Genomic DNA, 15,880 nt, shown 5'->3' on the forward strand with positions numbered 1-15,880 from the left:
CGAAAATAGTATGATGTATATAAAATGTGTATACATAGGCCTACAGTATAATATTAATAACTTCTAATAACTAAAACTTCGAAACAATATGTATTAACATTCATAATACAATGAGAGATCTACAATATAATAATAATGTACATCAATATTGTTTATAGCTTTTACTTAGATTCTAATGTAAAAAATACCCAATAAAAACTGGAATGATTGTAATACAGTACCAGTACCTATTGTTTGTTTGTATAAGATGCCGTCAAAAATATTGCCGCCTAAACAGCAGACAAAGAAACAAAGGATGATTATTCAAAAACAACCGCGAGTTTCAATTAAAATGATGCGGACGTGTTATAAGCTACACATTTTAACCAATCATTTGACGTTGTCCTAATCCTCAATAAAGAAACCTCAGCCAATCATATTACCTTAACTAAACGCCCAAGTTCTTAAAAGGCCACAATTTTTTAATTCAAACATCATTCAATTTGAGATTCTAAATTGAAAATGGCCCGTACTAAGCAAACAGCCCGTAAATCTACCGGAGGAAAAGCTCCCCGAAAACAACTTGCCACCAAGGCAGCACGAAAGAGTGCACCAGCAACCGGTGGTGTAAAGAAGCCTCATCGTTACAGGCCTGGAACCGTCGCTCTTCGTGAGATTCGTCGCTACCAGAAAAGCACTGAGCTTCTCATCAGAAAGCTCCCATTCCAACGTCTTGTCCGTGAAATCGCTCAAGATTTCAAGACAGATCTTCGATTCCAGAGTTCTGCAGTCATGGCTCTTCAGGAGGCTAGCGAAGCCTACCTGGTTGGCCTGTTCGAAGATACCAATCTGTGCGCCATCCACGCAAAACGTGTGACCATCATGCCAAAGGACATCCAACTTGCCCGTCGTATCCGTGGCGAACGTGCATAAGAATATACAGTATCTACTTTTTCTCAAACCAAAAGGCTCTTTTCAGAGCCACTACTTGTTCAAAAGAGATTTTAATAGCTTTTGTCTTTTATTTATAAGTATTATTAACAGTATTAAATATATATAGTTTCTACTGTATAACATTTAACTCACCCATATAATATGTAAGGTCTAATATACAGTACAATAACTTTATTGAACAGCACAATTCGAAATGAAGGTGCGTTGACTTAAAAGTCAAAACTACTACAGTTGAGTTACTACAGTATTTAGATAGATAACCCTAACTACTATACACCACACCTACGTACATTACAAGTCATTAAAGTTACAATAAAAGACTTATACTTTGTTTTCTAATGTACCCTTTCTCGAATGACGAATAATTCGTCTTTTACCAATATTCTATCAGTACTGTACCTGATGATGACCTATGGTCGAAAGTACTAGTACAATATATATTTTATTTTGAGGCAGAAACAAGAACGTTGTCTGTTTTATTTTTATACTATACTTATATAGATTAGGGACTTTTATTTTTACTGAATTTATATACGTACGCGCAGCAATGAAATGTTAAAACCATTTATATAATCGTCTAATTTGTCATATACTTTATTCAAACCCGAAGTTTAGTATAAAAAGATTCCTTTGTATCATATTTAAGCGAAATAAGATTTTAAAAATATGATAGACATATTAATTAAAACCAATAGATACCGACTATGTTTCAATAACATAGTATAAAACTTACTCTAAATGATTCAACAACGAGTAAGATGTACAAATAACATTTTGTATACATATAACATTTTGAAAAAAATAATGAGATCTACAAAACTAGCAGTGTATATATTCCAGCACAAACTTACAAGATGATTATTCAAAAACACCTTTTTATTTTATACTACTGTACAACATATTCAAATCACAAGCTTATTTATTCAGAAAAGAACCGTTTGTATTTAAATAATAAATAAGATATTTAAATTTTAAAAAAAACAGAAAAAAACAATCGGTTATGAACATCCGAAATGGGAAATTTTGTAACAAAGAAAGCAGATTTGTGTATTGTTCCCGCCAATTACATTAAATAAATTGCGGACAATCAACAACCAATGAAAGTGCTTGGTACCATGAAACCTATCGGAACACCTCATTAGCATATCAAAGTCTATAAATATTCTGGCTATCAAGCAAATCATCACTTTTATCTACTGTACTCGTATCGTAGACATCCAAACTTTCAACATGCCACCAAAAACTTCAGGAAAAGCTGCTAAAAAAGCCGGTAAGGCTAAAGCTGTAAGAACTACTGACAAGAAAAGAAAACGTAAGCGAAAGGAAAGCTACAGCATCTACATCTACAAGGTGTTGAAGCAAGTTCACCCAGACACTGGTATCTCGAGCAGAGCTATGGGAATCATGAACAGTTTCGTCAACGATATCTTCGAACGTATTGCAGGAGAAGCATCTCGTCTTGCTCACTACAACAAGAAATCTACCATCACCAGCAGGGAAGTCCAGACTGCTGTCCGTCTCTTGTTGCCCGGTGAATTGGCCAAACATGCTGTCTCTGAGGGTACCAAAGCTGTCACCAAATACACAAGCTCCAAGTAAACATCGTTGCAGTCTCATTTCAAACCAAACGGCTCTTTTCAGAGCCACCCAAATGTTCAAAAGAGATTTGATTTGTAGTATTTTGTGTATTATTTTGTTTATTATTCGTTATTATATTATATATATAATATATTCTCTTGGCGCATAATACTGTATTGCTTGCTAAAATTAATTTCAATGATTCAATATTTAATCAGCAATACTGTACTTTTAATATTTGTTGATACCAGATTATGTTCACACACATGTTCAAAAGAGATTTGATTTGTAGTTTCTGTGTCTTGTTATTATACTCTTGTTAATGAAATTTTATAAAACATAATGAATATCTACAGTATTATTGCAGTACGTAGTGAATATTATACTGTAGTGTTACTACAGTCATCTCCCTGCTACCACGACTCATCTGTACTGTAAAACACCTATGGTTAGGTTATAGCATTTCTGTATGAAAAATTGTAATTAATACACTAATAATATATTGATTTCAAAAGCCGATCGACATATCAGTGGACGTAATGATAAATATCACAAATCGACTACTGTACTTCTATAAGAACTTAATACACGTACATTATAAGATATAATGATAGACTTACAGTGTTATGAATAGTATATAGCTGTATGTTTAACAGCACAATAATACTGTATTGATATTTATTTGAACCTAATGTTAATTAATACTTTACAATAACAGCACTTACTGGAAATATATGTGGAACATAAACAAGACTACCTACCTTATGATACTAACAATACAATAAGATATTCTGCAATAGGACTTATTATAATGTAAATAAATGTATAAACACATAATACATTAAAGCATTTGCACTATCTATACATATTTTAAACTATACAAAGCTTTACACAAGAAATTAAAGATCTTAGGTAGGGATATCGTTTCTAACGCTATATATACACACTATAATATACTATAGTTTTATTTTCGATAGACTGTGTAGTGTCTTATTTTTAACAGGAAAAGTGAAATTTCACTTTCTTGCATTTTATTATTTTAATTCAAAATTATACATGTTCAAACTTCAAACTGTTAACGTGACGTGACGATTTGTCCGAGGCTAAATTAACAAAGAACATCGGGTTTGGGCGCGGTTGACATTGATTGGCTAATCCAAGGGCCAATAGAAACTGGTATTGTGATTATTATTTACAACAAATCAAAGAGCTTGCTTTATAATCACAAGGACACGCACATGATTGGTCAGTGTAATAATCCTAGTTACCTAACGAAACCGTGACAGGCTATATAAACTCGACTCCTTTTTAACCTTTAATCATTTTCATTTCTTAAACTCGAAGAAGGTAAGCTCTGAATCAAAATGTCTGGACGTGGTAAAGGAGGCAAAGCTAAAGGAAAGGCCAAGAGCCGATCAAGCCGTGCTGGACTTCAGTTCCCAGTCGGTCGTGTTCACCGATTTTTGCGAAAGGGTAACTACGCATCCCGTGTCGGTGCTGGTGCCCCAGTCTACATGGCTGCTGTGCTGGAGTACTTGACAGCTGAAATCTTGGAGTTGGCTGGTAATGCTGCCCGCGACAACAAGAAGAGCAGAATCATCCCTCGTCATCTTCAACTTGCCATCCGTAACGATGAAGAGTTGAACCGTCTTCTTGGAAGTGTGACCATCGCCCAGGGAGGTGTACTACCAAACATCCAAGCTGTACTTCTACCAAAGAAGACCCAGGCCAAAGCCAAGTAAAGAACACCATCCATTTTCAAACCAAACGGCTCTTTTCAGGGCCACCAAATGTTCAAAAGAGATTTAAAAGCATTTTGACTATACTGTAGTATATATTATTTCAATTTATATAGCATGGAAATATTGTTAGGTCGAAAATAGATAGACTATCTGATATTTTAACTTAACCACATAACAAACTCCTAGCTAGAAAGTAGGAAGCATTTGAATTGAATGGATATTAATAATTATTACTATTACTTATCCATAATAAATTAATTTATTTGGAACTATACTTTTGTTACACGATTCTTGAATAAAAGAGTAATTAAAATAAAAGTTATTGAGCCATAGGCCTATTTACAAGAAACCTAAATTATTTACAAAATATAAAATTAATAATACAGGATTTTAGTAACTATTTTGGAACTCTAAGTTAACCACAACAGAGAAATGTCACATTAACAATAACCTTTGATAATGGACTCAACCATTGTTGGTAATGGGTGATGAGAACACTAATTAGGTTACATTGTTACACATTTAATTTTAATACAGTACATTGCCATCGTTGACATTCTATCTTATTCATATTATAGATATATTTTTGTAATTATTAGTTACTCGGTCTTTATTATAGTAATTTGAATTTAAAATACTTTTATAAACATAACCTGTTTTTTTCTATAATGGATTTCTCATTTTTTCAAAAAACAAAAATCTTATCCTATACAATGTTGTCAAAAAATCAATTTCACAGTCTAAACAAAATGAATGTCCTATCTTATATAAACTGAATTTAGGTGGAATTGTAGAATAATTGCAGGCGTATTAACATATAGATGTAATAGTTATGGCATAACTAAGAGACCTCTAGCAACCTTTGAGTTATTGTTTTGGATCACCTTCAAATAGTTGAACAAAGTTACCTTGTTGTATTTCATAAAACATTGGAAAAAGTGTAAACATAAATGTAGTACTTAATACAAATTAAGTACATATTAATAAGCATAATTAGAAATGTGTGGCTGCTGTACCAAGAATATTGTAGAGTTTACAGTTTTATAGTTTTTATTTATATAGGTATAAAAACATTCATATATGTATATAAATATCCCGCCAGCGACATTTTTTCATACAACTAAAAATATAGAACGTTTTCAGATGAGCTATGCCCGACGTGATTATAAGATCATGTTCCGAATATGAGCACTGTTTCTATAACTTGACAGTATGATTTATATATAAAAACATTCAAGCTTGGTCCCTACATAGATGCAATGCCAGTGCGCCACAAGTAAGTTGGTTTGTGACTGGTCAACTCACTTGCGTTGTGCCTACGTTGTTGCGTTGAGTTCGAGTGTGAACCAGGCTTTAAAAGTACAGTAGTTATTAATGCTAGGCCTACTGATTGTATTGTTAATACTGTAGTATTTTAAATAATGTATGACAATTATTTATATGTTTATATGTAGGACAGTTGGCCTCATTAACCAAACATAATATTAGGTCATATAATATCGTTTGGTTATCTATCTGCTAACTTTTACCTGAAAGAAATAATTCATAAACATTAATTACAATACAATTGAAAGTAAATAAAAGATTGACTATACTTCCGTGTTAAAATAGCACAAATACTAAATTATCAACAAAGAGGGCAGTAGACAGATTTTACATATAACCATATAAGTGTACAAACTACAAACTAAAATAAAAATCATGGTATAGTACTTACTATTCATTGTCAGATAATCACTCGCATGACTTTGTACATGCATGGTATCTATATCTATAGTATTTGATATGATCAATATCAGAGCCAGGCAGAAAAATATTCAAAATTTATATTCTGATAACAAGAGGTTAACAAACTATCACATTTGAAAATAGCATATTTGTGCAATTTAAATTAAAATGTATTTTGTACTAAAATACATTGTATATGTATGTACTCTGATTGAAAACAAAATGTTAGTGTTTTTGTTTGTTTGTAAAATCCGATATATATATCATAGTTTTAGGCCTAACTATCAATCTGTTTAGCCAGCAGGTACTACTAGGCTGTGTAATAATATATTGTACTGTTCTATACTTTTTATTTTACTGACATACCTGGTAGGCCTTATCTATTAGCTATTGGTCACTACATCTGGCCTGCCTGGGCTGATGAGACCATATCATCCTCCTACCAAGCACAGATCACCCAGCCAGCCAGACTGCCTCTCTAAATACCCGACCACGTGTAAAGGAGGGATGACTGAAATGAAGAAATAGTGGTACCCCTCCACACACAGACATGTCCACATTCCGCGGGTGCTACAACCCAGGGATGTTGTTATTTACCTGCAAAGTTCTGGCCTGGAATACTTACCAATAAAGGAACTTTATCATGCATTCTCAGTTCTACATGTCGTTATCATATCATACATAAAAACAATGCTCTTTTCAGTCAGCCTGTATCCAAACTACTAGGAAATTTCCTTACTCACAATGCTACGACGGCGTGTGGTCGTGGTGGAGTCGTAGTATAGAGTGGAAAGAGAGCGACGATAGTGTGCGTGCGTGCTCTTAGATATCAGGCGCGGGGCGGGAAAGTTTGGTTGTAATTTCAGTATAGAGGGCGCCCGGACAGTTTTTACGGCAGTCATAATAATAGCTCTGTTTTACGGCACAGCCATACGGTATACTGCTGTATGGCTATTGCATTTACAGTATTTATACTTTTTTTTTTGGTTATCCGCAACGAAGTTGCAGGATAACCTCTTGTGATTGTACGAAATCATCATCATCATTGGTTATCCGCAACGAAGTTGCAGGATAACCTCTTGTGATTGTACGAAATCATTGGTTATCCGCAACGAAGTTGCAGGATAACCTCTTGTGATTGTACGAAATCATCAACATCTTTTTGGTTATCCGCAACGAAGTTGCAGGATAACCTCTTGTGATTGTACGAAATCATCAACATCTTTTTCTTAATTGGTTATCCGCAACGAAGTTGCAGGATAACCTCTTGTGATTGTACGAAATCATCATCATCATCATCATCATCAACTTTTTATTCTTCTTCTTTCTTTCTGTATGATTTTTGTGTAACGCTTTTCTCTGAAACTTGCAAACATAACATTTTGTTAACTATGTTAACATTTTGACATTTATGTAACGTCGTCAAGCGAAGCTTTTCATGATGTTTACAATTGCGCAACGTGACGTACGCGCGATTTAACGATTTTCTCGTATTTAACATATGTCAAAAACCAAATAACATTTCAACTTGAAACTTTGCAAAAGTTTAATTTATATCATGCGCTAACTTTCTGTTGAAAAAAAATTGCGTGTTTTACACAAAGTTACGCGCGCACGCGCATTTAAAATTTCAAAATGCGCGAAATTAATTTATAATCAACTTTCTACGCGTTTCATGTCGTTTTAAGCATGTCAAAAATTCCCACGCGTGCGCACATTTTTACGTGTGCGGTGCGCACGTAGCATTGAAAACGTATTTTTTTCGCGTGATTTATGTTTTTCCAGCCTTTTCATGTAATTTTACCAAATTTTTAACAATTTCGACTTAAAGATACGTCATACGAGCACGTCGAATTGGACAATTTGCGCGCGTTTTTTATGAAAAGGTTAAAAAATTCGTTTAAAATATGCCTTTTTTTAAACAGTCGTAATTTCTAAACTAGACGGTCAACTTTTTGTGGATGGCATATTCTGGAAGTAGATGAGTTGTAGATATCGGATCAGGTATTAATATGGCTAACCGGACATTGTGACGTCATCGTATGGCCACGCGAATATAAAATTTAGGATTTTTGTATCTTTCGTCATAGGTCATCACATTGAATAGAGCGCATCTCCACTTATCCGTTTTCCATTTTCACCCCGATTTTGATATTGTCTAGGTCAATCAACTATCTTTCGCATGAGTGAAAAATATTTTAATTTTTATGACGTCATCATGCCTAAAAATTGAAATCACGTGTGGCATCAATTTCATCTTTACAGTAAATTTTAATCTGTTATAGCTCGTAAGAATAAAATGTGATAATCACGATTAAAACTTTTTCTGGAAGCTATTGGATTGTAGATACGAAATTATGTCAAAATGTTGCCAATCGGATGTTGTGACGTCATCATATGGCCAGTTAAATAAAAAAGGTCGTATTTTCATCTTTTGCGTCATAATTCATTACATTTAAAAGAGCGCGCATCAATATTTCACGTATTCAAATTTCTTCTACACGCTAATACGTTGTTGCTGAGATAATTTCCTTTCGGAATTGCTACCTTCGCGTTTCATTTTAAAACCGTCAACATGTTAAAAATTGCAATAAATAGCGGGTCCCGTAATTTCACCTATTCTACACTGTATGTGATATGGATACAGATTATACTGTGTATACTATATATGAATTTAAACAATAAAATTCAGCAATAACAACATATCATATTCTTCAGTTCAGGTCATAATGCCAACGTGAACACTTCCTTTTGTCCTCAACCTATCCCCTTAATGTTAATGTTGCACCACTTGCGCGGCGGATAACCAAACTCGTCAAAGTGACGAGTTACATGTCTAGTCTTCTTTCTTTCTGTATGATTTTTGTGTAACGCTTTTCTCTAAAACTTGCAAACATAACATTTTGTTAACTATGTTAACATTTTGACATTTATGTAACGTCGTCAAGCGAAGCTTTTCATGATGTTTACAATTGCGCAACGTGACGTACGCGCGATTTAACGATTTTCTCGTATTTAACATATGTCGAAAACCAAATAACATTTTAAAGTGAAACTTTGCAAAAGTTTAATTTATATCATGCGCTAACTTTCTGTTGAAAAAAAATTGCGTGTTTTACACAAAGTTACGCGCGCACGCGCATTTAAAATTTCAAAATGCGCAAAATTAATTTATAATCAACTTTCTACGCGTTTCATGTCGTTTTAAGCATGTCAAAAATTCCCACGTGTGCGCACATTTTTACGTGTGCGGTGCGCACGTAGCATTGAAAACGTATTTTTTTCGCGTGATTTATGTTTTTCCAGCCTTTTCTAGTAATTTTACCAAATTTTAAACAATTTCGACTTAAAGATACGTCATACGAGCACGTCGAATTGGACAATTTGCGCGCGTTTTTTATGAAAAGGTTAAAAAATTCGTTTAAAATATGCCTTTTTTTAAACAGTTGTAATTTCTAAACTAGACGGTCAACTTTTTGTGGATGACATATTCTGGAAGTAGATGAGTTGTAGGTATCGGATCAGGTATTAATATGGCTAACCGGACATTGTGACGTCATCGTATGGCCACGCGAATATAAAATTTAGGATTTTTGTATCTTTCGTCATAGCTCATCACATTGAATAGAGCGCATCTCCACTTATTCGTTTTCCATTTTCACCCCGATTTTGATATTGTCTAGGTCAATCAACTATCTTTCGCATGAGTTAAAAATATTTTAATTTTTTTGACGTCATCATGCCTAAATATTTAAATCACGTGTGGCATCAATTTCATCTTTACAGTAAATTTTAATCTGTTATAGCTCGTAAGAATAAAATGTGATAATCACGATTAAAACTTTTTCTGGAAGCTATTGGATTGTAGATACGAAATTATGTAAAAATGTTGCCCATCGGATGTTGTGACGTCATCATATGGCCAGTTAAATAAAAAAGGTCGTATTTTCATCTTTTGCGTCATAATTCATTACATTTAAAAAAGCGCGCATCAATATTTCACGTATTCAAATTTCTTCTACACGCTAATACGTTGTTGCTGAGATAATTTCCTTTCGGAATTGCTACCTTCGCGTTTCATTTTAAAACCGTCAACATGTTAAAAATTGCAATAAAAAGCGGGTCCCGTAATTTCACCTATTCTACACTGTATGTCACTGAGCTGTATGTGATATGGATACAGATTATACTGTGTATACTATATATGAATTTAAATAATAAAATTCAGCAATAACAACATATCATATTCTTCAGTTCAGGTCATAATGCCAACGTGAACACTTCCTTTTGTCCTCAACCTATCTCCTTAATGTTAATGTTGCACCACTTGCGCGGCGGATAACCAAACTCGTCAAAGTGACGAGTTACATGTCTAGTTCTTAATCTTCTTTCTTTCTGTATGATTTTTGTGTAACGCTTTTCTCTAAAACTTGCAAACATAACATTTTGTTAACTATGTTAACATTTTGACATTTATGTAACGTCGTCAAGCGAAGCTTTTCATGATGTTTACAATTGCGCAACGTGACGTACGCGCGATTTAACGATTTTCTCGTATTTAACATATGTCGAAAACCAAATAACATTTTAAAGTGAAACTTTGCAAAAGTTTAATTTATATCATGCGCTAACTTTCTGTTGAAAAAAAATTGCGTGTTTTACACAAAGTTACGCGCGCACGCGCATTTAAAATTTCAAAATGCGCAAAATTAATTTATAATCAACTTTCTACGCGTTTCATGTCGTTTTAAGCATGTCAAAAATTCCCACGTGTGCGCACATTTTTACGTGTGCGGTGCGCACGTAGCATTGAAAACGTATTTTTTTCGCGTGATTTATGTTTTTCCAGCCTTTTCTAGTAATTTTACCAAATTTTAAACAATTTCGACTTAAAGATACGTCATACGAGCACGTCGAATTGGACAATTTGCGCGCGTTTTTTATGAAAAGGTTAAAAAATTCGTTTAAAATATGCCTTTTTTTAAACAGTTGTAATTTCTAAACTAGACGGTCAACTTTTTGTGGATGACATATTCTGGAAGTAGATGAGTTGTAGGTATCGGATCAGGTATTAATATGGCTAACCGGACATTGTGACGTCATCGTATGGCCACGCGAATATAAAATTTAGGATTTTTGTATCTTTCGTCATAGCTCATCACATTGAATAGAGCGCATCTCCACTTATTCGTTTTCCATTTTCACCCCGATTTTGATATTGTCTAGGTCAATCAACTATCTTTCGCATGAGTTAAAAATATTTTAATTTTTTTGACGTCATCATGCCTAAATATTTAAATCACGTGTGGCATCAATTTCATCTTTACAGTAAATTTTAATCTGTTATAGCTCGTAAGAATAAAATGTGATAATCACGATTAAAACTTTTTCTGGAAGCTATTGGATTGTAGATACGAAATTATGTAAAAATGTTGCCCATCGGATGTTGTGACGTCATCATATGGCCAGTTAAATAAAAAAGGTCGTATTTTCATCTTTTGCGTCATAATTCATTACATTTAAAAAAGCGCGCATCAATATTTCACGTATTCAAATTTCTTCTACACGCTAATACGTTGTTGCTGAGATAATTTCCTTTCGGAATTGCTACCTTCGCGTTTCATTTTAAAACCGTCAACATGTTAAAAATTGCAATAAAAAGCGGGTCCCGTAATTTCACCTATTCTACACTGTATGTCACTGAGCTGTATGTGATATGGATACAGATTATACTGTGTATACTATATATGAATTTAAATAATAAAATTCAGCAATAACAACATATCATATTCTTCAGTTCAGGTCATAATGCCAACGTGAACACTTCCTTTTGTCCTCAACCTATCTCCTTAATGTTAATGTTGCACCACTTGCGCGGCGGATAACCAAACTCGTCAAAGTGACGAGTTACATGTCTAGTCATCTTTTTATTAGTTATCCGCATTCAGCGGATAACTCCTTGTAACTGTCCTGTTTCATCATCTTTTTTTTTTTTCTGTATTCTTCTTTCTTTCTGTCATTTTTGTGCAGAGCATATCTCAAAAACGTGTACAGTTAACATTTCATAACTTTGTCAACATATGGGCATTCACGTGAAGTTGTGCTTTTTTATTTTTGAATGACGTCAGAATTGCGCAACATGAATTACGCGCGTTTTAACGAATTTCGCGTATTTAACATAAATCAAAAACCATATAACAATTTAAATTGAAACTTGGCAAAAGTTTAATTTATATTCTGCGCTAACTGACTGTGGGAAAAAAATGGCATGTTTCACACGAAGTTACGCGCGCACGCGCGTTTAAAATTTTAAAATGCGAAAAATCAATTTCTAATCAACTTTCTACGCGTTTCATGTCATTTTGACCATGTAAAAAATTCCCAAGCGCGCGAATATTTTTACGCGCGTGGTGCGCACGTAGCGTTGAAAACCATTTTTTTTGCGTGATTTAGGTTTTTCCAGCCTTTTCTAGTAATTTTACCAACTTTTAAACGATTTCGACTTAAAATCAAGTCATACGAGCCCGTAGAATTGGATAATTTATGTGCGTTTTTTATGAAAAAGTTCAAAAATTCATCAAAATTTGTCAAAATTATACCTTTTTTAAAACAGTTGTAGTTTCTAAACTAAACGGTAAAAGTTGTTTTTATTACGTATTCTGGAAGATGATGAGTTGTAGATATCGTATCATGCATCAATATGGCTAACCGGACATTATGACGTCATCGTATGGCCACTCTAATATAAAATATAGCGATTTTTTCTCTTTTGTCATAGCGCATCACATTTAATAGAGCGCATCTCCACTTATCCGTTTTCCATTTTCACGCGGATTTTGATATTGTCTAGGTCAATCAACTATCCTTTGCATGAGTTAAAAATATTTTAATTTTTATGACGTCATCACGCCTAAAAATTTAAATTACGTGTGCCTTTAATTTCATCTTTACAGTAAATTTTAATCTGTTATAGCTCGTACGAATAAAATGTGATAATCACAATTAAAACGTTTTCTGGAAGCTATTGAATTGTAGATACAAAATCATGTAAACATTTTGCCATTCGGATGTTGTGACGTCATCATATGGCCAGTTAAATAAGAAAAGTCGTATTTTCATCTTTTGCGTCATAATTCATTACATTTAAAAGAGCGTGCATCAATATTTCACGTATTCAAATTTCTTCAGCACGTTAATATGTTGTTACTGAGATAATTTCCTTCCCAAATTGCTGTCTTAGTTTTTCATTTTGATACCGTCGCCATGTTTAAAATAGGAATAAACGGGGGTTCCCGTAATTTCACCTATTCTACACTGTATGTAATATGTATACAGATTATGTATATACTATATGACACAAAATAACAGAATTCAGCAATAACAACATATCATATTCTTCAGTTCAGGTCATATTGCCATAATCTTTTTCTGTGTCCAATATTCTAACGTATGACGTGCACGTGGCCTTTGTCGTGCGGATAACTAACTCGTCAAAGTGACGAGTTACATGTCTAGTTTTTCTTCTTTCTTTCTGTATGATTTTTGTGTAACGCTTTTCTCCAAAACTCGCAAACATAACATTTTGGTAACTATCTTAACATATTGACATTTACGTAACGTCGTCAAGCGAAGCTTTTCATGACGTTTACAATTGCGCAACGTGACTTACGCGCGATTTAACGATTTTGTCGTATTTAACATAGCTCGACAACCAAATAACATTTCAACTTGAAACTTTGCAAAAGTTTAATTTATATCATGCGCTAACTTTCTGTTGAAAAAAAATTGCGTGTTATTCATCACATTGAATAGAGCGCATCTCCACTTATCCGTTTTCCATTTTCACCCCGATTTTGATATTGTCTAGGTCAATCAACTATCTTTCGCATGAGTTAAAAATATTTTAATTTTTTTGACGTCATCATGCCTAAAAATTTAAATCACGTGTGGCATCAATTTCATCTTTACAGTAAATTTTAATCTGTTATAGCTCGTAAGAATAAAATTTGATAATCACGATTAAAACTTTTTCTGAAAGCTATTGGATTGTAGATACGAAATTATGTAAAAATGTTGCCAATCGGATGTTGTGACGTCATCATATGGCCAGTTAAATAAAAAAGGTCGTATTTTCATCTTTTGCGTCATAATTCATTACATTTAAAAGAGCGCGCATCAATATTTCACGTATTCAAATTTCTTCTACACGCTAATACGTTGTGGCTGAGATAATTTCCTTTCGGAATTGCTACCTTCCCGTTTCATTTTAAAACCGTCAACATGTTAAAAATTGCAATAAATAGCGGGTCCCGTAAGTTCACATATTCTACACTGTATGTGATATGGATACAGATTATACTGTGTATACTATATATGAATTTATATATAGATAAAATTCAGCAATAACAACATATCATATTCTTCAGTTCAGGTCATAATGCCAACGTGAACACTTCCTTTTGTCCTCAACCTATCCCCTTAATGTTAATGTTGCACCACTTGCGCGGCGGATAACCAAACTCGTCAAAGTGACGAGTTACATGTCTAGTCAACTTTTTGGTTATCCGCAACGAAGTTGCAGGATAACCTCTTGTGATTGTACGAAATCATCATCTTTTTATTTTTGGTTATCCGCAACGAAGTTGCAGGATAACCTCTTGTGATTGTACGAAATCATCATCATCATCATCATCATCAACTTTTTATTGGTTATCCGCAACGAAGTTGCAGGATAACCTCTTGTGATTGTACGAAATCATCATCATCATCATCATCATCATCAACTTTTTATTCTTCTTCTTTCTTTCTGTATGATTTTTGTGTAACGCTTTTCTCTAAAACTCGCAAACATAACATTTCGGTAACTATGTTAACATTTTGACATTTATGTAACGTCGTCAAGCGAAGCTTTTCATGATGTTTACAATTGCGCAACGTGACGTACGCGCGATTTAACGATTTTCTCGTATCTAACATATGTCGAAAACCAAATAACATTTTAAAGTGAAACTTTGCAAAAGTTTAATTTATATCATGCGCTAACTTTCTGTTGAAAAAAAATTGCGTGTTTTACACAAAGTTACGCGCGCACGCGTATTTAAAATTTCAAAATGCGCAAAATTAATTTATAATCAACTTTCTACGCGTTTTATGTCGTTTTAAGCATGTCAAAAATTCCCACGCGTGCGCACATTTTTACGTGTGCGGTGCGCACGTAGCATTGAAAACGTATTTTTTTCGCGTGACTTATGTTTTTCCAGCCTCTTCTAGTAATTTTACCAACTTTTAAACAATTTCGACTTAAAGTTACGTCATACGAGCACGTCGAATTGGACAATTTGGGCGCGTTTTTGATGAAAAAGTTCAAAAATTCGTCAAAATTATGCCTTTTTTTAAACAGTCGTAATTTCTAAACTAGACGGTCAACTTTTTGTGGATGGCATATTCTGGAAGTAGATGAGTTGTAGATATCGGATCAGGTATTAACATGGCTAACCGGACATTGTGACGTCATCGTATGGCCACGCGAATATAAAATTTAGGATTTTTGTATCTTTCGTCATAGCTCATCACATTGAATAGAGCGCATCTCCACTTATCCGTTTTCCATTTTCACCCCAATTTTGATATTGCCTATGTCTATAAACTATCTTTCGCATGAGTTAAAAATATTTTAATTTTTATGACGTCATCATGCCTAAAAATTGAAATCACGTGTGGCATTAATTTCATCTTTACAGTAAATTTTAATCTGTTATAGCTCGTAAGAATAAAATGTGATAATCACGATTAAAACTTTTTCTGAAAGCTATTTGATTGTAGATACGAAATTATGTAAAAATTTTGCCAATCGGATGTTGTGACGTCATCATATGGCCAGTTAAATAAAAAAGGTCGTA

The 15,880-nt window shown here is 33.7% G+C and overlaps 3 protein-coding genes across 3 annotated transcripts; all 3 read left to right on the forward strand.

Annotated features, from left to right (window-relative positions):
* The first annotated feature begins 345 nt into the window (after positions 1-345).
* On the forward strand, positions 346-1,000 carry LOC140045469 (histone H3). Its single transcript, XM_072090388.1, has one exon. The coding sequence runs from the start codon at positions 502-504 to the stop codon at positions 910-912; it is 411 nt and encodes a 136-aa protein (XP_071946489.1). The 5' UTR covers positions 346-501; the 3' UTR covers positions 913-1,000.
* A 1,027-nt stretch (positions 1,001-2,027) lies between these two features.
* LOC140045478 (histone H2B, gonadal-like) lies at positions 2,028-3,404 on the forward strand. The gene has a single exon (XM_072090400.1). The coding sequence runs from the start codon at positions 2,164-2,166 to the stop codon at positions 2,530-2,532; it is 369 nt and encodes a 122-aa protein (XP_071946501.1). The 5' UTR covers positions 2,028-2,163; the 3' UTR covers positions 2,533-3,404.
* Positions 3,405-3,729: 325 nt separating this feature from the next.
* On the forward strand, positions 3,730-4,645 carry LOC140045486 (histone H2A-like). The gene has a single exon (XM_072090412.1). It carries the CDS (start codon positions 3,876-3,878, stop codon positions 4,251-4,253), a length of 378 nt encoding a protein of 125 aa, XP_071946513.1. The 5' UTR covers positions 3,730-3,875; the 3' UTR covers positions 4,254-4,645.
* The last annotated feature ends 11,235 nt before the right edge of the window (positions 4,646-15,880 follow it).

This window comes from Antedon mediterranea, chromosome 1 (assembly GCF_964355755.1).
Source record: "Antedon mediterranea chromosome 1, ecAntMedi1.1, whole genome shotgun sequence".
Taxonomy (NCBI): Eukaryota; Metazoa; Echinodermata; class Crinoidea; order Comatulida; family Antedonidae; genus Antedon; species Antedon mediterranea.

Excerpts from the sequence above, each read along its gene's own strand:
- LOC140045469 (XM_072090388.1), top strand. The coding sequence starts at position 502 with ATGGCCCGTACTAAGCAAACAGCCCGTAAATCTACCGGAGGAAAAGCT.
- LOC140045478 (XM_072090400.1), top strand. The coding sequence starts at position 2,164 with ATGCCACCAAAAACTTCAGGAAAAGCTGCTAAAAAAGCCGGTAAGGCT.
- LOC140045486 (XM_072090412.1), top strand. The coding sequence starts at position 3,876 with ATGTCTGGACGTGGTAAAGGAGGCAAAGCTAAAGGAAAGGCCAAGAGC.